At 43.4% G+C, this 27,706-nt stretch overlaps 1 protein-coding gene across 11 annotated transcripts in view; it reads left to right on the top strand.

Annotated features, from left to right (window-relative positions):
- Nucleotides 1-27,706, top strand: part of ABCC5 (ATP binding cassette subfamily C member 5) — a 79,243-nt gene that overhangs the window by 33,937 nt on the left and 17,600 nt on the right. For 5 of the 11 annotated variants that reach the window (XM_039487246.1, XM_039487247.1, XM_039487245.1 and 2 more), the window contains 15 exons: nt 6,627-6,787; nt 6,983-7,138; nt 7,946-8,093; nt 12,656-12,889; nt 12,988-13,161; nt 14,821-14,968; nt 15,506-15,654; nt 16,619-16,726; nt 19,459-19,809; nt 21,694-21,765; nt 22,344-22,468; nt 23,064-23,136; nt 23,635-23,838; nt 24,783-24,926; nt 27,149-27,251. In XM_039487246.1, coding sequence (XP_039343180.1) covers nt 6,627-6,787; nt 6,983-7,138; nt 7,946-8,093; nt 12,656-12,889; nt 12,988-13,161; nt 14,821-14,968; nt 15,506-15,654; nt 16,619-16,726; nt 19,459-19,809; nt 21,694-21,765; nt 22,344-22,468; nt 23,064-23,136; nt 23,635-23,838; nt 24,783-24,926; nt 27,149-27,251 — 2,350 coding nt within the window. Of the gene's footprint in view, nt 1-6,194; nt 6,328-6,626; nt 6,788-6,982; nt 7,139-7,945; nt 8,094-8,208; nt 10,353-10,651; nt 12,200-12,655; nt 12,890-12,987; nt 13,162-14,820; nt 14,969-15,505; nt 15,655-16,618; nt 16,727-19,458; nt 19,810-21,693; nt 21,766-22,343; nt 22,469-23,063; nt 23,137-23,634; nt 23,839-24,782; nt 24,927-27,148; nt 27,252-27,706 lie in introns of those variants that run through there. The other 6 variants (XM_039487251.1, XM_039487249.1, XM_039487252.1 and 3 more) reach the window with 6 other exon arrangements.

The raw sequence follows: 27,706 nt of genomic DNA, 5'->3' as shown, positions 1-27,706 counted from the left end.
TCTGTATCTTTGGTCTGCAGGAATGGATCCCACACTGTTGACCAATGTGCTGCTTGCTCTGACTAACACGTCACGAGTGGCAGTGGAGTTATTCCTTAAACTACAAAGGCAAGAGGAATGCGACATTGATCTCACCATGCATAGTAGCAACAACATGAGATTGCTTGTGGCATTCATGGAGGTGCTGAACCCAGTGGAACGCTGCTTTTGGGCTCAGGAAACAAGCACTGAGTGGTGGAATCACATCGTCATGCACGTGTGGGATGACGAGCAGTGGCTGCAGAACTTTTGGATGAGGAAAACCATATTCATGGGACTGTGTGATAAGCTCGTCCCAGCCCTGTGGTGCAAGGACACGAGAATGAGAGCTGCCCTGCCGTTGGAAAAGTGCATGGCAATTGCACTGTGAAAACTGGCTACTCCAGACTGCTACCAATCGGTCACTAACCAGCCCTCGCCCTTATGCAGCTCGCCTGTATGCGGCAATGATTCCCCCCGCTCCTCCCCAGTGACGGCAGAGTGGCGCAGGAAAGTTACCCTTAATGGAGCAAGAAACAAAGCAGCTCTGCCAAAGAACCTGCGGCAGCAGATTGCTCAGTATCTCCATGAGAACTTCGTGGAGATCTCTGAGGGAGATTCCCATGAAACGAGGGAGCCAATCAACACCCTGTTCCGCCGCTCAGACTAGGCATGTGGTGGTACGAGCATCATACAGACACAAGCCTACTTTCTGCAACCCTCCTGCCCTTAACAACTCGTGTCAGTGATTCCCAAAATCAAAGCCACTTACCACGGGCCTCCTCTTGTTTGTGCTTCGCCAAGCTCTGACAGCTGTGCCTGGCTAGCCTCCTTCGGGGTAGAGAAGAGCTCCTGACTGCATTCATCTCTGACCTCCAAGTCATCCTCTGCCTCTGGGTCCCCTACCCCTCCACATCCTCATCCAAGATTTCCTTCTCCTGGCTCGATCCACTCTTGACTGGCACACAAGCCACCGCAGTATCCATACTGGCCTTCGCAATGGAGATGGGGTCGCCGCCGAGTATTGCGTCCAGCTCTTAGAACTGGCAGCTCGTGGGCGCAGCACCGGGGTGGCGGTTTGCCTCCTGTGCTTGTGGTAGGCATTCCGCAGCGCCTTCACTTTGACCCTGCACTGCAGTGTGTCCCGGGCATGGCCCCTTTCTGTTATGCATTGCGAAATCTGTCCATAAGTATCATAATTCCTACGGTTGGAGCACAGCTGGGACTGGACAGCCTCTCTCACCAAATGCTGATGAGGTCCAGCAGCTCGGCATTGCTGCAAGCGAGGGATCGCCTGGTGTGTGGAGCAGGCATGGTCACCTGGAAAGTTGCACTGAGACCACTGTGAGGGTCACTGAGCAAACAGGAAGGGGACTTCCAAAACCCCTTGGGAATTTAAGGGGTGGGGCTCATGGTTGATCACCGGAGGGTAGGGCAGTAGAGTTCAAACCGACGACCAGAGAGGCGAGAACAGGCATTGTGGGACGCCTCCCGGAGGTCAATCGCAGCGCTGTAATCGAAGTTTCTGCGCACAAAGTGGCTTGGCAGTGTGTACACCTCCGGCGTTACAGCGTAGAAAGCTGCTTTATTGCGCAGAAACTTGCCAGTGTAGGTGAGACCTAAGGCTTTATCAGGCCTGCACAACGTGGGGGTGGGGGCTGGGTGGCGCTGGGGATGTTTCGTCGCGGGGTGGGGGGGTTCGGCGGCCCTGGGGGAGGCGGGGGGTTCGGCCCTCAGTTATTTTCTTTGGAGTAATATGGCTCTCGCCGCTTTACGAGTTGTGCGGGCCTGGGCTTTATCTACACTTCAACTGCTAGAGTGGCACAGCTGCAACACTGTAACACTTCAGTGTAGCCACTGACTACAGCCACGGGAGGGGTTCTCCCATTGCTGTAGTTAATCCACTTCCCTGAGAGGTGGTGACTAGGTAAACAGAAAAATTCTTCTGTCGACCTAGTGCTGTCTACACCAGGGACTAGGTCGGCTTAAATATGTCTCCCAGGGGTGTGAATTTTTCACCCCCCCCCTTCCCCCCGAGCAGTGTAGCTGGGTCATCTTAACATTTTAGTGTGGACTTGGCTTAAAACTGCATGCCTTTATTGGCTTTTTTTTAATACGACACAAAGAGCTGCAGGGTCTTCTTGAAAGCATCATTATTATACAGCAGTGTGGTGCACTGCTTTCTGGTGACTCAAATCTGGCATTTACAGCAACTCTTCAAGCTTCTGTCTGCTGTGCCAACACCATGAGATGCATTCTCCTCTTGCTGCCCAGGGGTTTACACGCACCTATTCCCCTGTGTATTGAGAAGAATATAGACTCCTTTCGAAAGCAGTTTCCTATTCATGTACTATTCAGTCGCTTCTAGGCATGCTGAGAGAAATTCTGGTGAGTGGCAGCTCAGGATAACCAAAATGTTTACATAGTGTGTGCTTAAAAAAAAATCTTTGAGTTGTCTAGAAGTTGAGAGACTGGGCGTGGGGGTGAGGGTGGAGTTAATTTGGACCAACTTCTCTTGGTGAAAGAGACAAGCTATTCAGCTTACATCATAGGCTCTTCTTCAGGTCTGGGAAAGTGTCACAGCTAAATACAACCTGGAACAGAGTGTTGAACATAAGAAGTTAACACATGTTGCAAGAGGCCGTTCGAGGTGATGTGGGCAGTTACCACTTCAGCAGTGACAGGACAAAGGAGGGTTAGTGAGTTCATTGTTGTAATGAGCCATAAATAAGTGTTTTTTCTGAGGCCTGGTCTACACTACGCGTTTAAACCGGTTTTAGGAGCGTAAAACCGATTTAACGCCACACCCGTCCACACTAAGAGGCCCTTTATATCGGTATAAAGGGCTCTTTAAACCGGTTTCTGTACTCCTCCTTAACGAGAGGAGTAGCGCTAATATCGGTATTAACATATCGGATTGGGGTTAGTGTGGCCGCAGATCGACGGTATTGGCCTCCGGGCGGTATCCCACAGTGCACCACTGACCGCTCTGGACAGCAATCTGAACTCGGATGCAGTGGCCAGGTAGACAGGAAAAGCCCCGCGAACTTTTGAATATTTCCTGTTTGCCCAGCGTGGAGCTCCGATCAGCACGGGTGGTGATGCAGTTAAAAATCAAAATAAAGAAAGAGCTCCAGCATGGACGATGTGGACGTGATCGCTGTAAGGGGAGGCAAATCTGTTCTATCAGCGCTCCGTTACAGAAGACGAAATTCAAAATCATTTTTTAAATATCTCCAGACAGATGCCATAGCAGGGACTCAGCGCACTGCTGCGTGGCAAGCGTAACGGAAAGCCAAAGAATCAAATGGACGCTCATGGACTGGAGGACTCAAGCTATCCCACAGTTCCTGCAGTCTCTGAAAAGCATTTGCATTCTTGGCTGAGCTCCAAATGCTTCGAGGGTCAAAAACAGTGTCCGCGGTGGGTCAGGGCATAGCTAGGCAATTTACGCATCCCCCCACCCACCCCCAGAAGTGAAAGGGAAAACAATCCTGTCTTGACTCTTTTACATGTCACCCTATCTTTACTGAATGCTGCAGATAGACGCGATGCTGCAGCACTCAACACCAACATCCTTGCTCCCCCCCGCCATGGGTGGCTGATGGTACAATAAGACTGATACCCATCGTCATCATCAGCCTATTGGCACATGGGGCAGTGCAAAAGGACTGGTAACCATGCGTACTAGCATCGGTCAGGTCGATCAAGGGCGCCTGGCCCTAATTTTTCCTGGTAGATGGTACAATATGGCTGATAACCATCATCATCATAGCAACAGGGGGCTGAGCTTCATCAGCCCCCACCCTTCATGTGTAAAGAAAAGATTCAATTGCCCCTGGACTAGCAGCAGGATGCTGGGCTCCTCTCCTCCACACTCCTTAATGTCCTATGTGGACTATCATGGCAACTGGAGGCTGCCTTCCACTCATTTCTCACTAACAAGTATTCCTGCATTCTTTATTACACAAGTGGGGGGGACAATGCTATGGTAGCCCAGGAAGGCTGGGGAAGAATGGAATGAACAGGTGGGGTTGTTGCAGGAGCACCCCCTGTGAATAGCATACAGCTCATAATCTATGCAGGATCTGACACAGAGCAGCTGTGCTCTCTGGTTCTCTGATACAGTGGTTCTCTAGTACACTTGCCCATATTCTAGGCAGGACTGATTTCTATTTTTAGATACCAAAAAGGAGGGATTGACTCAGGGAGTCATTCCCAATTTTGGCTTTTGCGCCCCTGGCTAAGAGCAGCCAGGGGCACTTATGACAGCAGCAAATGGAACAGTGCAAAAGGACTGGTAGCCATGCCCATCTTATTACCAATTTATGGTATGGTAGATGGTACAATATGGCTGATAACCATCTCTGCTATCATGCAAAAGCATGCAGCTGTGTAGCACTGCTGAATCGCCTCTGTGAGCGGCATCTAGTACACATACGGTGACAGTCACAAAAGGCGAAACAGGCTCCATGATTGCCATGCTATGGCATCTTCCAGGGCAATCGAGGGAAAAAAAGGCATGAAATGCTTGTCTGCCGTTGCTTTCCCAGCGGAAGGAGTGACTGATGACATTTACCCAGAACCACCCGCGACAATGATTTTTGCCGCATCAGGCACTGGGATCTCAACCCGGAAATTCAAAGGGGGGGGGAGGCTGCAGGAACTATGGGATAGCTACGGAATAGCTACCCACAGTGCAATGCTCCAGAAATCGACGCTAGCCTCGGACCGTGGACGCACACCACCGATTTAATGTGTTTAGTGTGGCCGCGCACAATCGATTTTATACACTCTGTTTTACTAAACCGGTTTATGTAAATTCGGAATAATCCCGTAGTGTAGACGTACCCTGAGTCTGTGATTTTTAGTGTCTAGCTAAGTTCTGAATTTAAGCTCCCAGACTCATCTTTTTGAAGGTGGTGTGCAGGTTTCCTTTGGGACAAAGACAGAGATCAAATAAGGAGTGATTGTTTTGCGAAAGTGTTTACCCATGGTTGATATGGTGTGTTTTGTCATTTATCTGTGTGAGTTCATTCGTAAGTTACATTATATTAAATAAAATCTTAATTCAGTCTTCAGGTTGTACATATGCCTGAGTCACCACACATTTGTTTAGATTTAGATGGCATGCTCTTTGGGGGTGGGACTGTGTATTTTTGTTTTTCTGCAGGGTGCCTGGCCTACTTTGGGGTGCTATTTAAATAAATGAAGGGTGAATTTATGCCCCCTGAATTTATTGTCCTTGTCTCTTGTACACATTGGGGTATATGGAGATCTAATAACGCTTGCATATTGATGGACTGTGAGCCTGAATCCCAGACAAATATCAATACTTCTAACCAAGTCATATAACCAGAGAGAATGGGAATAAAATACTTGGTGTTGATGGCCTTTTAGGACATTTAACCCAGAAGGTATCATGCTTCAGCTGATATTTTCAGAGAAGTAGAATAATCTCACCATTGATAAGGCAGTTAACGGGGAAATGTGCGTGTTGTTTCCGTGTGAAAAGTGGCAAAGATTTTTAAAGTCAGGATGCTGTACAAAGCACGCTTGTCTCTCTAAGAACTAGAATACTCAGTATCACTTTTTTCATGTAAATGGGCCTGATCTTGCTCTCATTTAAATTAGTGGAGGCAGTACTGAGCACGGGGCTAGTGTACACTTTTTATTAAGTCGCCTGGTACCCTTGCTGTGTCTGGCCCCTGAATAAAGGAAGTTCCAGGAGGCTCTCTGGCACGTATGTCCAGAGTGGTACTTTCTCCTCCCTTCTTTGGAACTCAATTCCATCCTTTCAGACAGCTGTGAAAATATCTCTTGGCCAAGAAGAGGGTAGTGTATTTGCTTCCTAGGGAGGTGCCATGAAGCAGTGGGAAAGGGACTCTCTGCTCTCAGGAAGTTCCTCTATGAACAAGTGTAATTGCCTTTCATTGGCTATCCCTGGTCTGTATTATGAGAAAGTAAATGGCAATTGTTGTGACCATCAAAGGAAATACTTTTTCACACAATACATATTTAACCCGTTGAACTATTGCAGGGTATTTTTGAGGCATAGAGCTTAATAGGATTAGACCTTCATATGGATACAGATCTCCTAAATTATGCTAAGTAGGATAAAAGTTAAGTATGTTAGCCTTTGTGTTTCAGGACATAAGCCAATAACCAACTGCCTGAATTTTGGAAGAATCCTCTCCATTGGGCATTGTCCATCATGAGTGTTCTACATCTTTCTCTGATCATTTGGTACTGGGCCAGAGACCAGTCACAGGGCAGGATGGACCATTGTTCTGATCTAGTCTGGCAAGTGTATGTACTTAATCCTCTGTAACCCAAAACATATGGATACCATGCTACTATTTGAGCTCCACCATTCTAGAAATCCAGAGAGCTAAAGCAGAGCTAGACTATATGGGACCCCCTGTGTTGGTTTGCTGGCCCCAAGCTATCCATTTATCCCCAGAGATCTTTAGTTACAGTGATTGCTCTACATTATCACAGTGATCCACAGCAGTAACAGGTGTGAAGTTGCTGGAGACAGAAATGATTGATTTTAAGGCTATTGTGGAACTCTTGAATTTCTGACTCCATTGTCTTGTTTGTGAAAGCAGGTGGAATGTCAAGATGCCTTGGAAACAGCAGCACGGGCAGAAGGCCTTCCGCTGGACATCTCCATGCATTCCCAGCTGAGGATGTTGGATGAGCAGCATCACAAGGGCAAATATCACCATGGCTTGAATTTGCTAAAACCCATACGGACTACTTCCAAGTAAGGCTTTGTGCTAAAAAAGAACTGATCTGGCAACCTCAGCCTTCTTGAAAATAGACTGACTGTGATTGCAGTTTTTAAATTCATTGGTTGATGCTGAAATGTCATCTTTGAAAATGTATTTAGCAAGTATTTCTTTGTGTAGACCATGCAGTTTTTTCTCTTTAATTCCATTGTAATTTCTCCTTCTTTTAGACACCAGCACCCAGTAGACAATGCTGGACTTTTCTCCTGCATGACCTTTTCATGGCTCACTCCTCTGGCCCACAAAGCATACAAGAAAGGGGAGCTGTTTATGGACGATGTGTGGCCTTTGTCAAAGCATGAGTCTTCAGATGTTAACTGTAGAAGGTAGGGATCGGCTGGTCCATATTATTTCCTCTACACTCTAGCCCTTTGCAGCCTGGTGTATACTCTAGCCTGGTATTTTTGCAGATATTTGCATGTACTAACATTGAAAAAGCAGCTCTTAAATCCTTTCTATCAGAGGAGGGGATCTTAATTTTATTTATTCTTGGGCCAGTTCCTTCTGAGATACACTGGTGTCTCAACCTCACTGACTTCAGTGGGGTCACACTGCTGTAACTGAGCAGGTTTTATCCCCGTGGGTGTTTCATAACTGCTTTTTCGCTTTTGCTCCTTTATCAGAACTATTTTTATGTTTTTTAAACAAGGGCTGTGGCTCTCAGCCCACATTCTGAACACGCAGTGCTGAATTAATGACCAGATAACAATGATAGTAACTGAATATGGTCTGAATACAGGCCAAATCCTGCAGTCAGGCTAAACCGTGGTGGTCAGTGGGATATTTGCTCAGGGCAAGAGCTATAAGATTTGGTCCCAGGGTTTTACTGCAGGATAGAAAAGAAAAGGAGAGGAGGTGGTGAGATTCATGTTCCTAATAGGACTCTGGGTAAAGTAAAAAGCATTCTAACTTTTTCAGCTCTGCTCAGTGTAGAAGCCTCTTTGCACAGAGATTCAGGATAGAACTATTTCCCCTGGCTGTGTAGAAGATGCTATCCATGTTTATGAAGCTTGATGGTTTGTGTTGCTCACAGTCGTGTGTCTGATGAGAAGTTTACCAGAGAATAACCTTTGAGGTATAGCATCTGTTGTCCTGTAGAAAGATTCATAATGCATGGTTTGTGCTTCTTTTAGGTTAGAGAGACTATGGCAGGAAGAACTGAAAGAAACAGGACCCGAGGATGCTTCTCTCCGGAGGGTTGTATGGATCTTCTGCCGCACCAGACTCATAATTTCCATAGTGTGTCTGATGATCACACAGCTTGCCGGCTTCAGTGGACCAGTAAGTAATATCCATCCTTTTTTTAACAACCACAGATGGCTCCATCCCACGGCCAGCTCTAACATGTTAAGGTTTCATTTCAGGGTCACTGACACAGTATGATTAGTTAGAAATATTGGTCCTTACAGTTTGCTGAGAGAAGATGATGTTTCCAGAACGAAGCAGCAATCCAAAATAGCTTTCATACAGCTGGTGGATCATTTGCTGAATGGTGGGGCCAGGTTTCTGGAGAGGTAGTGGGTTTAGGTGTCCTGAAAGAAAAACACACTTGGCTTTTCTCTCTGGTTTTGAGTGTAGCTTAAAGTTCCTCCTTAACTGGTGTGATCACATTGCACTAAATTCTTGCCTAAAGTTTTTTGCTTTTAGATAGGTAATTCATTTTGGAAGTAAAATTCAAACTGGCAAGATATCGCTTTGTAGAGCATTGGCATTAATAGTGCAGTCTGCAAGAAATGAAACTGAGTGGTGGTGTTAGATCATTATTTAAAAACCAAAGGAAATGAGGCTAAGGAGAAGTCTGCAAACTTAGTTATCGATGCTACAAGGATTGATCAGGTGGGTTACGTTTAGAAGCATTAGAATATGGAATTGCCACTAGGAACTGTTGCTGCTTGAACTAGTTAATAATGAAAATTCAACATATGGGACTTGACATTCACACCATTTTCTTGTCACCTGTTTGTTGCACATGTTGTGCAGTTTTACAGTTGCAATCTTGACTAAATTTATTCTCTATAAATTTCCCTTGAGGAGTAGGAGCAGTATTACTGCTTGTAGTACATGTTTCAGTGTGCTGTTAAGATGGAGATTCATTACTTGGGTAAGTACAACAGGGGTGTGTTGTTAGGTTAAAAAGTCTTCTAAAATGTTTTTTCTTGCTTTTTGAACCTTTTAAAAGTTTGCCTTGTTTCCTGTAATGAGAATAACAATAATTGTTTTCTTGGTATTGTTTCACAGTAATAATTAATTAATGATAATAGCTTGTGGTAATTATGAAACACTTGGACAACCTGTTGGGCACACTGTTAATTACCAAAATGTTGAAGTATTAAGGTTTTAACAGAACCAGGTTCCCCCAAGAAGAGCTTCTGTCATTGTTTCACTACAGGGCCCAGTAGCTGCTCTTATCTTTAGCAGAGAACTTACAGCAGGGTTGTCCCTAATTTCTTTAGAATAATTGTATCTATTTGTCAGAGCCAAACTGCTGAATGGGAGGAAACGTCAATAGTCTGGGTTTTCAGGTTCCAATTCATGCTCAGTTTGGATGCATTCAAGTTATCCTTCGAACATTTGCCTATATCCAGTCAAAATTGGACTGCTCTCTGAATGAGGAAAGTGCCCTTTTGGGTTCCATCACTTGGAATGAAAGATGAGTCGTTACCACCCTCCCCATAGTGATACACCTATGCTGTCTCCTCTGAAGTATCAGTGCTTTCTTGTACTGATGCACCTTTTCAGTCACATTGAAATGAGAATGGAGATCTGGAAAAGCACTTAGCTTGTCCACATGTATTGGTGGAAATTACCTAAATGGAGTTAAACATTTTCCCAAACTTTAAAATTCTGAATTGAACTTCCCTGACATTGGAATGCTAGTGGAAATGGCGTAGTGGTGGTCTCACTAATAAGCATTGTGATGGTTATAACTGAGAGGGATGCTTATTGGATTTCATATCTGGGCTTTTTGCTATCCTTCAGGAGTCCTGCACATCTGGCACAATTTCTAACCTTGTAGCCTGTTCAGAGACAGCTTATTGTCCTGTGTCAGAATGCCTTCTAATAACCATCAGAATGCACTAGTGCAGGTGAGATGCTTCTCATCTCCAGTGGATACAGTTGCTGCCATTTAACCAGCTGCTAAACCTTTTACGTTCAGATGGAGGTGAGAGGCAAAGACTATTTCTAATTTATTAAACAAAATCAGTTTAACTCCAGGCCTGAACAATTTGTATGTTTGCTCAGAACTAGCCTTCCTGTTTGGGAGATGGGGAAACTTGCTATCTTAGTGGAGTACAGCTTGACCGTTCAGACAGTTATTGGAGGGGGGTGTGGTAAGCTGTTTGAGGTAAGTTTCCCACTCTTCTAGTTCCGCTCCAGTCGCAGCTTGCTTTGTGCTGTCAGATACTGGATGTGGGTGGGGAATCTCTCTCTGTAGTGGAACCAATGACAGAAGCTGTTCTTTAGAATTTTCAGGATGGCTGTATTCTGCGATCAGAATGAGACAGTCAAGCTGGTCAGAATCCAACGCCAAGAGTAAAGGTAAGGTAATGTTTATTCAATGGGAATGCTTAAGACAGCCGAGCAGCTAATACCAGTTACTATGGTAACAATCGCAGGAGTCCCTTTCCCCATTTAGTTTAAATTAAAATTTTAAAGCTTTAACTCCAGTTTTGTAAAGAACTTTGGATTTTTTCATTAAACTTCTTCAAATGGAATGTTTTAAAATGTAAATGCTAAATATTGTGACTTTTTTCCTCTTTCAAATTCTTTAATCTGCTGTTTCCTCTCTTTTTTTTTTCTTTTGAAATGTTTTTTTTTTTGGTTCGGTATAATGTAAGCATTGTCTTTTATCTCATCACGGGAGATGCTGATTCTATAGAACAGTGCTGAAAAGTTGCACTTAAAAGGTTTTGGGAGGAAAGAGACCCCAGGAAACATCTGCTATCTTTACACACCTTCCCTTGGAGACTTTCAGCAGTGCTGTGGGGTGTGAGAAAATGCATGCTGTGCTGCGATCATGCTGAGTTACAGCTCGTGAGGAAAAGGGGGGCTTTTGACTCCCACTACTCAGTGACTCAGTTGTGTATGTTGGATTGAAAACAGGAAAAGAAGCCAATCTTCTCACTAGTAACTGCAAACCAACTGTATGCAGTTGTGGCCAAAACAGTTGATGTAAAGCTAAATGTAAGTGAGGAAAAAGCTGGAATACAGTAGTTCTGTGAATGTGAGCTCCTCACATTTGATCAGGGACTAGTGTGTAAATTTCTCGATGGGCCATTCCAGAACCTGATGGACATCTGGCTTTAATTCGCACTTCGAAAGTGAATAAGCAAAACTATATACAGCATGTTTCCTTGGTTCTGGGATACAGAATCAGCCACTTCAGGACAAATGCATTCAGCCTCCATTTTTATCTGTTGTTCGGTGCTGGGCTGTAGCTGCTGTTACCTTTGCTGAAGTAGTGCCTTTTTGTTTTTCTTCCTTGCTCACGCTATGCAGAACTCTTATTTGCAAAACCTGTTTTAGCCAAGAGGACTTCAACAGACTGTGAAAGGCTTTCCAAATCATTTCTTTGATCTCCCATTTTTGGCATTTTGTTGTATTGTGGGCAAAGGTAATTCTCAGCTCTGTATTAAAGTACCAACGTCTAACCATATAAACACCAACGTCTTTAAGCATCTTTGTTGAAAAGCCTTCTTTAGGGAATCTCCATTTGTTAGCTGTGAGGCCTTACTGTAGCATACCTCTTAAACCAAATTTCAGAATCCATGCACCCTCAGGAGCCTGCCTGACTAGCACCTCAAGTTTCACTCCCTCTCGGACTTTGTGAACATATATCGGGTTCTGTTTTTGTATCTTTAATTTTGTGTGTGTAGTTTTAACTTAGTTTGTGTCAGAGGCTAGACTGTTTGTTAGATACTAGCCTTTTATAATTCTCTTGTATGTTCAGATTGTATGTTCATGCGATGCTCTTCCTGTTGTACAGTGTTTGTGAGATGTTACCCATTTTAACATGGCACTTTATTGTTTTTTAAATAAAAGACTGTTATTTCGCAGTTGATAGTATTTAATATTGCTGATGAATGTGATGAATATGATATACTATGCCGTTGACTAACACACAACTGAAGGTGGGAATCGGTGGTTCTTGGGGCTGTCCTGTCTTTCGGCAGGTGGTGATTGAAATATGATTCCTGAGGTAAAATATTTTTGTTTTTGGAGGGGGAAGGTGGGTGGGTGGGGCAAAGCATTTTTTTTTTTAAATAGTCTGGTTATCACTTACCTGTGTTTTCTGCATGTTCTTTTCTTTACTATTAAACTGCTGATGTTTATTTTCAGGAATGTTTTGCAAATGTCCTTCTCACTCTTCCCCAGTACAACTGTAGGTACATTGTTCCTTTTTATCAAATAAGCACGTTTGACGCAAACAAAAAAGGTCTTAATGTCACATAAAGGAATGTCTCTTAATGTGTTCAAATGTATAAATACAGACTATTTTAAAAAACTTTTTCGGTACGATAAAGCATTGCTTTCAACTAACTGACAGATTTATGTTAAGTTAGAAGACATAAAGAATAAGAAGTTTTTGTTGCAAGGAATGAGGTTCCAAATTTAAACCCCCCATACCTGCTAAATTTGACTCTCTGCTTTGCTCTCAGCAGGGCTTTGTGTAACAGTACTGTGTGTTATGACAATTTTTATTTCTAGAAAGAAGATTCTATGTAATACAAATCGCTCATTGAAAAACAAAGTAGCCCACTCGTTTCTAACTTAACATAAGTTGTTGCATGGTGCCTCTGGTACATTGGGGTGTTCATGCGAGTTTGCATTTCTTCCTGTAGGCGTTCGTTGTGAAACACCTTTTGGAATACACACAGCAAAGTGAGTCCAACCTGCAGTACAGCTTGTTGTTAGTTTTTGGCATCCTAATGACGGAAATAGTGCGCTCTTGGTCCTTGGCTCTCACCTGGGCTTTAAATTACCGCACCGGGGTCAGACTGCGGGGAGCTATCCTGACAATGGCGTTCAAGAAAATTCTCCAGCTGAAGAATATCAAGGACAAGTCTCTAGGGGAGGTGAGCTACAGTAGTCTGTTGGAAATCACCATACAAAAAAGGATACTTGTTGATTACCTCCTTCTGAGGATAACACTTATGTTGTTTGTATTTTTCAGCTTGTGAACGTATGTTCCTCTGATGGGCAGAGAATGTTTGAGGCTGCAGCAGTTGGCAGTTTGTTGGCTGGTGGCCCAATTGTTGCCATCCTAGGCATGATTTATAATGTAATTATTCTAGGACCAACAGGCTTCTTGGGATCTGCTGTCTTTATCCTCTTCTACCCGGCAATGGTGAGTAAGCGGCATTCAAAATAGCTGGAAGTATTCTTCAAATGTGCTTCACACTTCACTCCAGGAATACAAGTGTCTGTGTACTGAACAGAAGATGTTGACGGATACTGGGTTAGGTCCCTTAAGGGTCCTGCATGTAATCTAAAAGACATTGAAAAGTAAACGTTCAGAGGCAAGAAACTCAGATGATAAAGGGAATTAGAAATAACAGTAGAAGTGACTGATGGAAATAAATGTTGGTGAGATGGAAAATGGGCAACTAAATCGTGAAGTGATACACTTCTGGGCTGGATTATTGTAATTCACTGGATTTGGTATTGAAGGTGAAAAATGCAGGGCCTCCAACTTGTTCAGAAAATGGTGGCTTACCTCAGCACCAGGCTGGGAAGCCAAGAGCACACCACTTCTGTGCTCCACATCCTCTGTTGGCTTCCAGATCACTTCTGGTTAAACTTCAAGCTGATGGTTCTGATCTTTAAATACATGAGCTGGTCAAGACCCAGTTACATCAGAGACAGTGTCTCCGTCCATGAACCACGAAGGCAGTTCCATTCGTCTGTGACAATAGAGCTGACATAGGACTCTGTGCAGGACCTGGAGAAGGAAGTGTTATTGGCCAAGGGGAACTATCTGTGAAAAGAGCTACCAGGAAACTAGACTGAGCCAAAATCTGTTTGCCTGTAGACCACACTGCAAGACTGCTGTAATTTTCCCATTATAATCAAAATGTTTTTTTTTTTTTTTTTTTTTTTTTTTGAAAAAGCTACTATGAATGAAGAGCAGAATCCTGTGAGGTCTTCTATAGTCTAATTTATCTACTCAACAATAAGGCAATAGTGATGAGTGCAATAGGCAAAAAATTGGATTGTGACAGAAGGGGTGGAATTTAATAGCCTTGACCAACTATTTTCACTATTAGCCTCTCTCCTAGCTACTGCTTTCTGTAGCTGAGAGGGATTGAAAAAGGAGTAAGGATGCTTAAGATGGGGCAAACAGTTGAAAATTATTTAGTGAGCTGTGTGTTTTCTTCTGGGTTTTAAGAAAGAGAAGGGATAAATGTCACTGACTGACAGCGTGAGAAATATCTATGAGGACATGGATACCATCTTGTCTTAGACCTGATTAGTAAAAGTGTGAATATATTGTTTTACCACCCTTATGCAGTAGTTTTGCTGTAAGATTTAGTGCAGTAAAGAAATTGCCCTTGCATGTGCAAGGCCCATCTCTTTCTTGGGCCTTAGGGGAATGAGTTGCGGGATATGGGATGTGGATATGTTGGATACCTTGTATTCTTCTGGTGTGAGGGTTAGTTTTAGTTGAGGTTAGTCTGTATTTTTACTGGAGGGATTTTAAAGGAATCTCGTTCTGTTAAATATTAGTAAAAGCACCGAGAGCCTTTTGGAAATCTGAATAAAACTAACCCAGTTGAGAATAAAACTATAGAGAGCCCAGTGTTCAGTGCATTTATGCTTGCTGAATGGAGTGTGATGCGCTGAAGGGGCATTTCCAGCTCATCACTTTGGCCAGGAGGGTATCAGGTTGTCTTGTTGTTGACGTCCATTTATCGATCTACTTGCTTTCTTCTGTAGTTAGTGGAATTAGATGCATTTGTCATTTCTGAGTTGCTGCTAAGACGTATGGTGCCTCTTCTTGTTTCAGATGTTTGTATCACGGCTCACAGCTTATTTCAGAAGAAAATGTGTGGCGGCGACCGATGAGCGTGTGCAGAAGATGAATGAAGTTCTTAACTATATTAAATACATTAAAATGTATGCTTGGGTCAAAGCATTCTCTCAGAATGTTCAAAGTGAGTGCAGACACTCTGTAAACACATCTCCCTTTAGAAAACACACCACCCAGCCACATCCTGCTGGATCCTCCTAGCTCAATTCGGTAGATGCTCCTGCGTGTGTGGTATGCTAGATCACCCATCCCTCGGACATCCTGCTGTTCTTATTTACAATGGGCTGGCATGGCAATCTCTGTTCCAAAGTCTCACCTTTTTAGTACAGTGCTGTTTATGGCTTCCCTTTAACTTCGGGGCGTAATGAGCTTTATTAACGTTGGGCTGGCTTCTACTAGGAGTACTAATCTTGACTGACCTAGTAAGAATTGGTCAGTTTTTAAATGTAATAAGAGTGATCAGAATGCCAGCCTCACTGAGTTGTACATATGCTTATGGTTCTACCCTCTGTAAAGGTAGCTCTTTCTAGAACATGAGAAATGCTGAAGCAAAAGAGGGTAGTTCTCTCTTACTCGTGTTTCCAATGCATTAGTTGTGCCTGCTGCATTTGTATCTGTCTGAATTGCACCTCAGATGTGGTGGTGATTTTTGTATTTCTAGAAATCCGAGAGGAAGAACGTAAAATCTTAGAGCGTGCAGGCTACTTCCAGAGCATCACTGTGGGAGTGGCTCCAATTGTTGTGATTATTGCCAGTGTGGTGACGTTCTCTGTCCATATGATCCTTGGCTATGATCTCACAGCAGCTCAGGTAACTGACTGGCTCAGCACAGAGTTGGGAATGTTACTTTACAATATCACTCCTGCAGTAGCTTTTCTTGGTTAAACTGTTGTAATCGTAAGTGGGTGCAGTTCAAAATACTCCAGATCTGTGAGAGTCTTCTTTATTTTGGGGGTTGGCTCACAGAAGTGAATATTTGATGGCATGAAGTAGAGGCAGGTGTTATGCAACCTTCCCCTGCGCAGGTTGGCCAATACTATTAAATCCTGGCCTCCCAAGAGCAGGGGCTCGGGCCAAATTTTCATCTGGGAAGAAGATGCTGAATCCTTGTTTGCGGGCATGATTTGCACCTGCGTTCTCTAGGTGGAAACAGGCTTCTGCAAAAAGGAGACTGGGACACTAGCGGTTTTTGCTGAAGTTGTGCAGCTGGACCAATTTATCTTCCCTTGTGACCTAAGATAGAATTTGAACCCAGATCTCTAGAAGTGAAAGGATAAAGCCATAATCTGCAGCACCCTTTGGGTCTTCTGTTTATGCCATTTCCAGTGGAAGTATGAACACCTGGGATATATCTCTCCGTTAGTCTATTCTAAAACTCTGATGGGGAGGACCCTGCCTTTTCCTGTATCAGGTTAGACCAGTGGCTCTCAAACTTTTTTTTACTGGTGACCCCTTTCACATAGCAAGCCTCTGAATGCGACCCCCCTCCTCATAAATTAAAAATACTTTTTTTATATATTTAACACCACTATAAATGCTGGAGACAAAGTGGGATTTGAGGTGGAGGTTGACAGCTCGCGACCCCCAGTTTGAGAACCCCTGGGTTAGAATATGTTGTATTTAAATGACTCTTCTTGAATTGCAGACCTTTCCTTTACAAGTGGAATGGTCTCGAATTGCTGCTGTTTATGGAACTTAATCCTTGGTGGTTTGGAATTGTTAATGGGTACTGCCACCAAAAGCTTTTTGTTTTGTTTGTCTGTCCTGTGTTTAGGCTTTCACAGTGGTCACAGTCTTCAATTCAATGACATTTGCTCTGAAAGTAACACCTTTCTCCGTGAAGTCTCTATCCGAGGCATCAGTGTCTGTTGACAGATATAAGGTGAGTGGTCTTTTGGCCATATAATTTTATCCTTGAGTGTGGAGCATATCTTACAATACATGAATGCAGTTGACTATGCTCAGGAACCATTTTAATGCCAAGGCTATTTTGGAGCAGGCTGGAAGTTGTTCTCTGGTTATATGTACAGTTCTTATTCCCTACAGAAAAGATATAAAACCTCATACTCGGGGCTTAAGCCAATCTCAAACTATTAAGGATTAAGATGACACCTTCCAGGGGACTAGGCTGTCTCGCATCTGACGACTGCAGGATTTCTTGCACGTTCCTGTGAAGCACTGGTGCTAGACACTGTTGGAGACAGGATACTGGACTAGATGGATCACACGTCTTATCTAGTACAGCAATTCCTATACTGTCTTTTAAGAGCAGCCTCATAGAGGAGAATGCACTGTATCTAGAACTCAATGGTATATTTCCTCAGTGAAATCCAGCATGTGTTACATTTGTACATGTGCAGACTGATGTTCCAAGAAATGGGGATAAATTTTTATTTGTAACCGAAAAAGGTATTGGAATTCTACTCCATTAAAGCATCTGAAGAGTAATCTGTGTCCAAGGTGTAAGTCTTTAGTGAGCGTATGAGTCTTTGTCACTATGATCATTTTTGGATTTTACTTTCTTGGCTTTTAAATGATTTAAAGTCCTTTGATAATTTCTTTCTCTGCTCCTTGAATACCAGAGATTGGGCCTAAGCTAGGATTGTTATCTGGACCTATATACCTGATGTTCAGATGTCCTGATCTGGAATGCTGATTTTGATCCATCTGAACATTAACGTAAATTTAGATGGCAGTGAAATGGGAGAATTCCTAACCTATGGGTATATAATAGACCTTCTCTAATCTCCAGTCTGAATCGGGCCAGTGGTCTGTCCGATCAGCTATCCTGTTACCAACAATAGCCAGTATAGCAAGTGCTTCAGAGAAAAGTGCGAGAAAGCCCATAATGGAGAATAAAGGAATGTTTCATCCTAACCTCTGGCAGTTATTGGTGGCCCTATCGCCCTCCTGTCCCATGATACATGTAGTGCAAAATTGCACTGTTTTTTCAGCCATACGCACCACCGATACATGTCTAATTTGCTTAGGTGGTTGTTCTAAACCTGTGTTAGTGGAGGTTTGCAGCTGCAGAGCAGAGAATGTCATGGATGCTAGAAATGTGTGTGGAGGGGGAACAGAATAGAGAGCAGTGGCTTTCACTTTCCTCACATACGAAGTACATGTAGTTGTCAGTGACAAAGCCTTAGGCTCTCTACTCTTGCTTTAACACTAACTGCCAGAAAGAAAACGCCTAACCCAAGGTGGTGGTTGCTTAGATAGATGTATATTCATGTGGCACAAACATTTTATCCCCAAAATTCTAACATTGCAGTTTGTCTAAACTAAATCTAAGGCAGCAAACGTACAGTTCAGATCACAGAAACATTCCTCAGTCCCTGGGAACAGACACCTGTGTGTGCTCTCTCCCAGTGCAAACTCCTCGGACAAGTCAGTGATCTGTTTTATCACTTAGATAGTTCTAGGCTTTTAACATCTTGCTGACATTTCCAAACATGACCGTGTATCCCAAAGTCTGCATACAGGTAATATCAGTTAGATGGACTTCATGTAATAAATGGTATGAAAGAAGCCTGTGCCGAAGTACAACCAGACAGTGCAATCTACAGTGGAATACTTGGGAAATCCAAAGGCTCATGAGGCACCTTCTTCATTTGATCCTCATTTTGAATTGCCCTAAAATCAGACTTTCTTAAATTAAAAAACACTGAAGGCAATGCCTTCGTGATGAGGGGAAGGAATGAGGTCCTATCACTCAAGTTCTTTGAGGCTCCTACTGTCACCTGTGCAGAGGGTAATGGGCTGGCTGCAGTGGCCGGTAATGCTACAAATAGAAAGCTAGCTGACTGCTTGGCTCTCTAATATGTCTGAGGCTTTCTTGCAGGTGCATGATTCAGAGGGGTGATTCACGAGTACTAGAGTGATTCATGTTGGTAGTTTAAAATGTTCGTAATTGAAAAGAGCCTGTTCAGTTCAAAATGCAGGTTGTCTAATTGAAAGCTGTTTTATCATGTGGGTTTGGTAACTGAACTGTGGGAAAATCTCTATAGAATCGATAACTGTGGTCTTAAGTAGTGATGGATGTGGTGGAAAACTGTACAGTGGACTTAATGTGTTAATTGTTACTGCTGCACATTCCCAGGACTTCACAAACGGGCTAAACTTTGTCTCGGATGACTTTTTCCAGCAGAAATTATACCTCTTCTGCACGTGGGTGCAACAAGCCACCCCATCCCTTCTAGTTATGGGAAAAGTCTGTAAGGAGTTGGTGTGCTAGGCATGTAGCACCTCTCCTTCATGTTCATGCCCTCTGCTATTATGCCTTATATTTGGAAATATTAGGCAAGCAACTGCAAACATCTTTTAAAAGTGCTAACCTCCCCTCCCACCCCACCCCACAGCATACAAATCAATGTCTAGAATATAATAATTCTGCGAAAGTCTTACTGTATCTAAGAGCTTCCACCGCATTCAGGAATGCCCAGGCCCCTTAGCAGGCCTGGAGTTAGTTTTACACTAATGAGCTACCTTTTGCTCTTCAGCTTCCTCCCACTGTATAGCCTGATGTGTTTTGCTGCGTGAGTGTGCCATAGGCTTGTCCCCCAGTCTTGACCAGGTGTCTCATCTTTACACCTCTCTCACAACTCCTATCAGAGTTTGTTTCTAATGGAAGAGGTTCATATGGTAAAGAAAAAACCAGCCAGTCCTCACATCGCGATAGAGGTGAAAAATGCTACCTTGGCGTGGGAGAACTCCCACGCCAGTGTCCAGAGCTCACCAAAGCTGACCCCTAAAATGAAAAGAGACAAGAAGGTCACCAAGGGCAAGAAGGAGAAAATGAAGCTACAGCATGAGGGACCGCAAGCGGTGCTGGCTGAGCAGAAGGGCCATCTTCTAGTGGAAAGTGATGACCATCCTAGCCCTGAGGAAGAGAACAAACACATCCATCTTGTTAACTTTCGGCTTCAGAGGACTCTTTACAATATCGACCTGGAGATTGAAAAGGTGAGGAGGAAAAACTATAGCATATCCCAAGAGCCCGCCTGGCCTGGCATTCCTGTGGAAAGGGAAGTCTTCATTCGTATTAGATGGAGCAGATCGCTGCTGCCATCTCTCTCTAATATGCATGTGTAGCCCGTGACGACTGTAAATACCAGTATGTAATGCCCCATATTGATCCAAGCAGCTGTGCCACTTTTATCAACCTGGATCATTGCAAACTGGTACCATTAGTTGCAGAACTCTGGGCTCTATCACCCCTGTCATGGGCTCAGTGAAGGTTTTGTTTGTCTTCAGCATGGTATCTGTCATGAGCAAGCCATTAAGTATGCGGAGATCTTAACATGGCAGCAAGGGTCTCCAGCACAGAACTTATTTCTACAGCTGTTTGTAACTTAGCAGATATTCACTTAAACTGAGGAACTTGTGCAGGTGCATTTGAAATGATCGAGTGCTATGGGTTAGCACAGCACAGGTGTTTCACTGCAGGATGTTTAGTCCTCTATTGTACTTCTGTAGAAGGATACAGAGGGACTTACAGATGTTAGAAGCACCTGTAGTTTCCACTTCATGATGGATAAAAGTACAATAAATGTGGAACAAAAACATCAAGCTTAATCCAGAGCATATTTAATAAGAATGGTTTTGTACATCCGACTACCAAATTACTTGTAGAAAAACTCAGAAAATCTCTTGGGTAGTCAGATGGTGTATTTTAAACCCTATGACTTAAGCAATGTGGCCACGTAGTCTTAGGAGTTTTCAGGAACCTTGAAAGAAGACTAAATTGGTGTTCGATAGCATAAAGCTACATTATTGTAAGAGCAGGAAAGACATGTACAAGAGTCCAGCAGTGTTCTTATCCAGTACCATCAGCTGACAACTTTATTTTTAAACTGATGCTCACCTTATTTTTTTGGTTCTTTTGTAGTCAGAATAATTCTGATAAATTCATTGGGCATTTAATGTGGTGTCAGAAGGACTTTCCCTGTTAAGTACCATTCAGCACTGTTATTAAACTGTTGACTAGGACTCATAGACTACTAGAAGCTTAGAGATTACGATTAGAGATGGAAAAGACTTCTTGGATCCCATCCCTTCTGTCTATTTGGGAGCCAAGGCAAGATTGCTCCCTACTGCCTATTTCCAAGTGTGTTGTCCAGTCTGTTAAAAGTTCCAAGTGATACGCCTCCAGCTCTTCCCCGAGAGGCTGTTCCTAAACCAGATCCATCTCACAATCGGGAAGGTATCTACCTGATAGCCTAAATCTCTCTTATTTCCATTATTCCTGATTATATCCTTATGTATTGCACCGAAGAGCTATCTTCGCTCTTTAGTGTTAAACCCTTAACATGTCTTAAGCTGTGACCTTTCCTCTCCTCCCCCTTAGCGGTCTCCTAGCCAAACTATACAAAGTTAATCTTTCCTCGTAAGTCAGTCCCTTCACTCCTTTGGTCATTTTGGGACTGATCCAAAGCCAATTGAAGTTAATGGAAAGACTCCCTTTGGCTCAGGTAGCACTTCAGTGCTCTGTCCAATCAGGCAATGTCTTTCTGGTATTGGGGTGCCCAGAGCTGAATTCAGCATTTAAAGTTTGGTTGCATCAGAGCCATATGGAAAGGAATTGGTCACTTGTCTTTACACAGAGGAAAGCTCAGTGGCTTAGCGGGTTAGTGAATCTGCCTCTCACCTGTCATGTTCACTCACAGTTCTGGTTGCCAATTGTTTTCTTAGAATGAGCGATTGACCAAGTCTAGCCTTTCTCCCATTTGATATACTCCATTTCCATTAGCTTCAGTGTTAAATCCCCTTTCTCTGTTTGAGATACTGCAGATAGTCTAGGGGGAGTGATTAATGTGTTACCATAACTTACATTTTTTTCTGTTTTAGGGGAAACTTGTTGGGATTTGTGGCAGTGTGGGGAGTGGAAAAACTTCACTTATTTCAGCCATTTTAGGACAGGTGAGAATTTATATTTTTATGGGTTCTCCCTTTTTCTCTTCTCTGCCAGCAACTGCAATTGTTTAATTGGTCTCACTCCATATGATGATGTAATAAATCTGACCTATAATTCAGATCATACACTGATCAAATAGATCACATTTAGGATACAAGCAGTCTTAAAATGGCAATAATCCATTAGATGAATGCTTTCTGGACTGTGGAACAGATTTTTCCTAAGAGCTCTGTACCCAGCAGCTGCTTCTGCTTTCCTTGGGAATTGTTAGTGCTGAGCAGCTCTGAAGATCTAGCTGCTTCATTTAGGAGCTTAGCTGAGGCCTGAGCTCTTGTGACAATCTATCCATGTATGCCCAATATTTGAAATTCAAGCTTTTGAGAAGTTCAGAATTAACCCACAGTATTTTATGTGGGACCTTCTGAAAAACAAGCACATGAACACACTGGATCTTTGAATTACATTCTGTGCTGGTTCTGCTTCCTATGGAGATTGCCAGTGGGGTCTGTCTTGTTTTTGTATAGGGGGATTCCACACACTGCCAGACTGATATAATTTTAAGACCTTCTGTCTTGTCTTCTAGATGACCCTGCTGGAGGGTAGCATTGCAGTGCATGGAAATTTTGCTTATGTGGCCCAGCAGGCCTGGATTCTCAATGCTACGCTTAGAGACAACATCCTTTTTGGAAAGGAGTTTGATGAAGAAAGGTTTGTCAAATAGAACTTTTGCTGAGTCTGAAAGCTTAGGGATTCTCGGGCCAGCATCAGGAAAGCTGATGGTCGATAGGCAGGGAGGTATAAGACTAAGTCACCTGCACCAGAAGGGAAGTTCCATGTGGCGGATGGTAGTTGGTGTTTCTGGACCCATCCTCTCTAGGATGGCAGCTTGAACTCTCACTAGAACACTGAGGTCTGCTGGTAGCTGCCGCTGTGGTGAGGCACAGGCTTGGTGCACTCTGTGGCTTCCTTAGCCAGGCCCTCCTCCTACCCAGTGCAACATCTGTTCATGCTGCCCTGGTCTCCTATGTGGCCCTCCTCACATGCAAACTTTCCACCCCAGGGATCTCTACCAGAGTCTGTGCTGACATAGCTTCTCAAGTGAATTTGGCTTCTCTTCACTGTGCTTCTCACAGCGCATCTGAAATTGGTCCCAAAGTTCTATCTGCAGTTTACTGATGAGGCAGATCAGTAGTTAATTGCTCAAAGCTACAAGATTGTCTGGTGTTCGCGTGGGAATAAAAATAATGCTCCATTAGCAGGGTAAGTGCTAGTGCTCACTGCTTGTCTTACCCATGTTCTTTAGATACAACACTGTGCTGAATGGCTGCTGTCTGAGACCTGACCTAGCCATCCTACCTAATGGGGACCTGACGGAGGTAAAAATCCTGGTTCTGATAAAACAAAGTGGGATGGGTGGAGGGAAGTGTAAGCCTGACGTGCTGTGGTGGGGTAGGGAGGGCATCAGTCTGGTGTGCTTATAAACTGATGGGGCAGAATCCTCTTCTTGTAGATCCTGGACTGTATGGAAACTGATCACTCCATGTTTTTTAACTCTGTAATTTGGGAATTTTTCATTGCACTGGGAATTAGTTTCCTTAGAGAGAGACCTTTGAAAACTTAGATTAAAAATAATTAATAAAAAACATAGTATCTTCTGGCTATTTAATAGGAATGTTTCAAGCATGTTAGCATTAGGGGTATTCACTGTAAGTTTCCTTTTACAATGAATAAGTTGCCTACATTTTAATGTGGCCCATTCTAATTCTCGCTGTTTCTCCATTAACTGTATTAGTTACACCAGGGATGAATGTGGCCTCGGGTCTTGTGTTAAATGTTGCAAAAAGAAACTGAATAACTTTACGAATATTATACAGATTGGTGAACGAGGTGCTAACCTGAGTGGAGGCCAACGTCAGAGAATCAGTCTTGCCCGAGCCCTGTATAGTGACAAGAGTATTTATATCCTTGATGATCCTCTTAGTGCCTTAGATGCACATGTAGGAAACCATATTTTTAACAGTGCAATAAGGAAGCATCTGAAGTCAAAAACTGTCCTGTTCATCACCCATCAGCTTCAGGTACAGTATCCCTTACACTTCCTTTCTTGGATCTTTTCTAATTGTTCAAATATTCTGCTTCGTGGTTAGTCACTTTTGCCTCTTACTGTAGATTCCCATGCTCTGGTCTGTTACAACATGACGTCTCCCTCAGGCTGTATAGTTCAAGGGCTTGTTTGCACTGCAACTTTCTTGCTCAGGGGTGTGAAAAAACACCCTCCCGAGCGCTGCAAGTTTCAGGGCTGTAAAGTGCCAGTGTAGACAGTGAATCGCTGGGAGCTATTCCCCTTGTGGAAGTTGTTGTTTTTTTTTTATGCCGCGACTGCACAAGCTGTGTTAAATCGCTGCTGCAGCAGCGCTTTAGCGTTGCCAGTGAAGACGTACCCTACGTTTATTCGTTTTGTGTGGTGTATACAGAGCATTGGCAGTGATGTAAATAGCCGATGCCAGGGCTCTCTGGTAGGTGGCTAATAGGAGCTGGGAATGCTTGGCTGAAGATGGGTCTGCTAGAGGGATGACCCAGTCGAAAGCAGTTTTTCTACTAACCTGAATACTGAAGTGCATAAAGCCTGTTTATCATTTTAGAATTCATGGGATTTGATGTCAGTGAATCCAGCCTAGTGTTGTAAATAAATGTACTCTGAGACTGGGGTCTTGTCACCTGTTCTGCTCAGAAAACTCATTATAACTGGTATATCAGAATTTGTAGTGTTCAAAGCCACCTGACTGCATCTCCCCAGCATTCTGCAGAAAGTCTCTGTTCAGTCATGTAAGCTGCGTTTTGTATGTACTGTAGAAGTAATCACAGTGCTCTAATCAGTGCAGGGTTCTTAAATAATTAGGTGCACACTGAGGAAGAGTACTGACTTATACTTCCCGAAGGCTATTTACTGAGAAGATTCATGTGTGTTTTTTCTGACCATCTGAGATAATTGAAGCCATGTTCTCACTCTCATTGTCTCCAGTACCTTGTTGACTGTGATGAAGTAATCGTTATGAAAGAGGGCTGTATCACTGAAAGAGGAAGCCATGAGGGACTGATGAACTTAAATGGTGACTATGCGGTGATTTTTAATAGCCTGCAGCTGGGAGAGGCACCACACATTGAGGTACTCCACTCCATTTTTTAAAATATTATGACAGATACCTGTACTTAGATTTCAGATGAACCAAGTGACTTAGTCACTTGAAAGAAGTCTGGAAAATGACTTGGTATGTTGATTTGGCAGTTTGAATCTCCTGCAGGCTGTTTTCTATTGGATTGGCACTTTGTAATAATTAGTGTCATGGTCCCTGTTTCAGAGATGACCTCTTAGGCAGTCCTGCCCCTGAACTAGTTTATCAAATATGGAGGAAAGGTATCAGTTTACGCTATGGTGCTCTGAGGAGGATGCATATCCCCTTCTTTAATGTGCATCTCATTTTTAGATGGTATCTTCCCAAGCTAGCTCAGCTCCAATCTAGCTCTTGGGTTATATATTTCTTCCTGGTTTCTTATCCATTTTTCTAGATTGAGATGACTGAGACGCAACAGAAGTAACATTACTTGTCCAGTATCAAAGGGGTAGCCGTGTTAGTCTGGTTCTGTAAAAGCAGCAAAGAATCCTGTGGCACCTTATAGACTAACAGACGTTTTGCAGCATGAGCTTTCGTGGGTGAATGCCCACTTCGTTGGATGCAAGAAAATTTCCACTCTTGCATCCGACGAAGTGGGCATTCACCCACGAAAGCTCATGCTCCAATACGTCTGTTAGTCTATAAGGTGCCACAGGACTCTTTGCTGCTTTTACAGATCCAGACTAACACGGCTACCCCTCTGATACTTGTCTCTACAGTGTTAACAGTTTCAGCCATTTAACTTTCTCACCTTCCTCCCCACAGTATTTTCCTCAACAGCCATGCCTGGGAGGTAGCAGTGTTCTTGCTTTTTATTGGAAAGAGTTTTCAGAATTTTGTTCTGAACGTTTAACAGAAATCAGTGCCCTTATCGTAATTGAATTAGATTAGGAAAATAACCTGGTGTGTTTATTAAGAGATAAGAGGCCTATCGCTTGATGGATTGAATACATGCTCCACCCAAGACATTCTGGTGAGATGGAATTGTGATGTGGCTGGAGATGGGTTTAGTGATAGGAGGTGCTTGATTGATTGGATTTTCCGCTTGACAGTGCTGATGGAGAGGCAGAGGAATGTAATCAGTTACCTGGCATGGCCTTTTCTTAGTGCCGTGAAGATTGTGGTGCTGTCATTTTTAAATTAAAGCAATCCTGGTTAATATGAGATTCTCCAACTGGCTTACTTGGCTGGCCTCCATTTCCTCTCCATAAGCACTAGCGCATGGAATGGGCAGTGGATTTGTAGTCCGTATGGAATTGGAAGAAAGGGCTCAATGGAGATAGATATTTTCTCTGGTTTGACATGTGTGAGAGGCCTCTTTTTAGCATAAAGCCTGGGAAGATGGGCCTGAAGACATATAAGGGTTTCAGTGGGGTTAACCTGAAAATTGAAATGTACAATCTGGGAACAGAATGTAACTTCCTTATTTGGGAGAATGACCCAGGTTTAGAACAGTAACTCTGTGTATGCTCCTCAGAGGTGGTGCATTCAGTGTCTGGGGATGTAAGGCTCTCACTTTGCTCTGTAGTCACTGCTTAGGCTGTCTTGGGAGCAACGCTGTATCTGGAAGATACTATCAGCTCCTATGTACCTTCTTGAAGGGAGCTTGGATTGGTTTCTGAGAGCGATGTCTTGATTAGACTGTAAACTCTCTTTGAAGCAGGGATCACATCCTCTCACGTGCATGGGCAGCACCTAGCACAGTGGGACCCTCATCCTGATTGGGGGCCTTTGGACATTACCACAGTACAAACAGATAACAGCACAGGACAATAGGAGGGGAGAACTTATTCTGTCTGTGGTTAGCAGTCAGTCCTAAATGAAATCATGTAGAAAGGTGATGGACAAGCATTCCTTCCAGTGAGTGTCCTGTCTGGATATGTACGCTAAGCTACTGGAAACCCTTGTCCTCCTTAGAATGCACTTTCTAAAAATAATTGTGAGTATTTGTGGTTCTGAACTCAATATCGGTCTGAAAAAATGGATGACTCTAGTACGGTGATTCTCAACCCCCAGCCCACAGGCTGCTTGCGGCCCAATCAGGACACAGCTGTAGCCCATGTGACATCCTCAGGGCCGTGTGTAGTGTGTAGTGTGTGTGTGTAGTGTGGTTGCGCCCTACATAACACAGAGAGAGCTGCAGATACAGCCCACAATGGTAAATAGGTTGGGAACAACTGCTTTAGTATGTTTCAGTGTAGCTTGTTTTCTACAGATTAATGTAAAGAAGAGCACAAGCAGTTCATTAAAAAAGCCCCAGGATAAAAGCATCAAAGCAGGGTCTGTGAAGAAGGAGAAAGTGGTGAAGGAGGAGGAAGGTAACTGTGGAATCAAATTTCTGACTTTTTAATCATGGCATACGTTGGTGACCCTGAAATGTTCACCTTCTGAAGCTCAAAAGTTCTGAAAGCTGCCTTACATCTTGGTCACCTTACAACTTCCCGCTAGCACATTGTACAAGCATTGGGCGAACAGCGACCATCCATTAGAAATACGAGGTGGTCTGTTCAGCACTATTCCAGTTTAAAAAGTTGGCCCGGTAAGATGTAATCAGCACATGGCATGTTGCTGGCTTCAGCTATCAGCCTCCCTAGCTCCCATACTTCTCTTGCAATAGCAGGAAAGAGGAGTATTTGTATTTACCTAATGGCATGCTGAATTCTGGGGAGGAAGCAGCATCTGCGTATAAAGAATGGAAAGGTCTGATCTTCCCCATCAGTGTCTTTTTTGTTAACAATAAACTGGTGGGGATCAAAAGATGCTGATTTTGGCA

This window comes from Mauremys reevesii, linkage group 9, assembly GCF_016161935.1.
Source record: "Mauremys reevesii isolate NIE-2019 linkage group 9, ASM1616193v1, whole genome shotgun sequence".
Classification (NCBI taxonomy): domain Eukaryota; kingdom Metazoa; phylum Chordata; order Testudines; family Geoemydidae; genus Mauremys; species Mauremys reevesii.
Note: the sequence above shows the minus strand (reverse complement) of the source record. Positions and strands in the feature narration are given on the sequence as shown.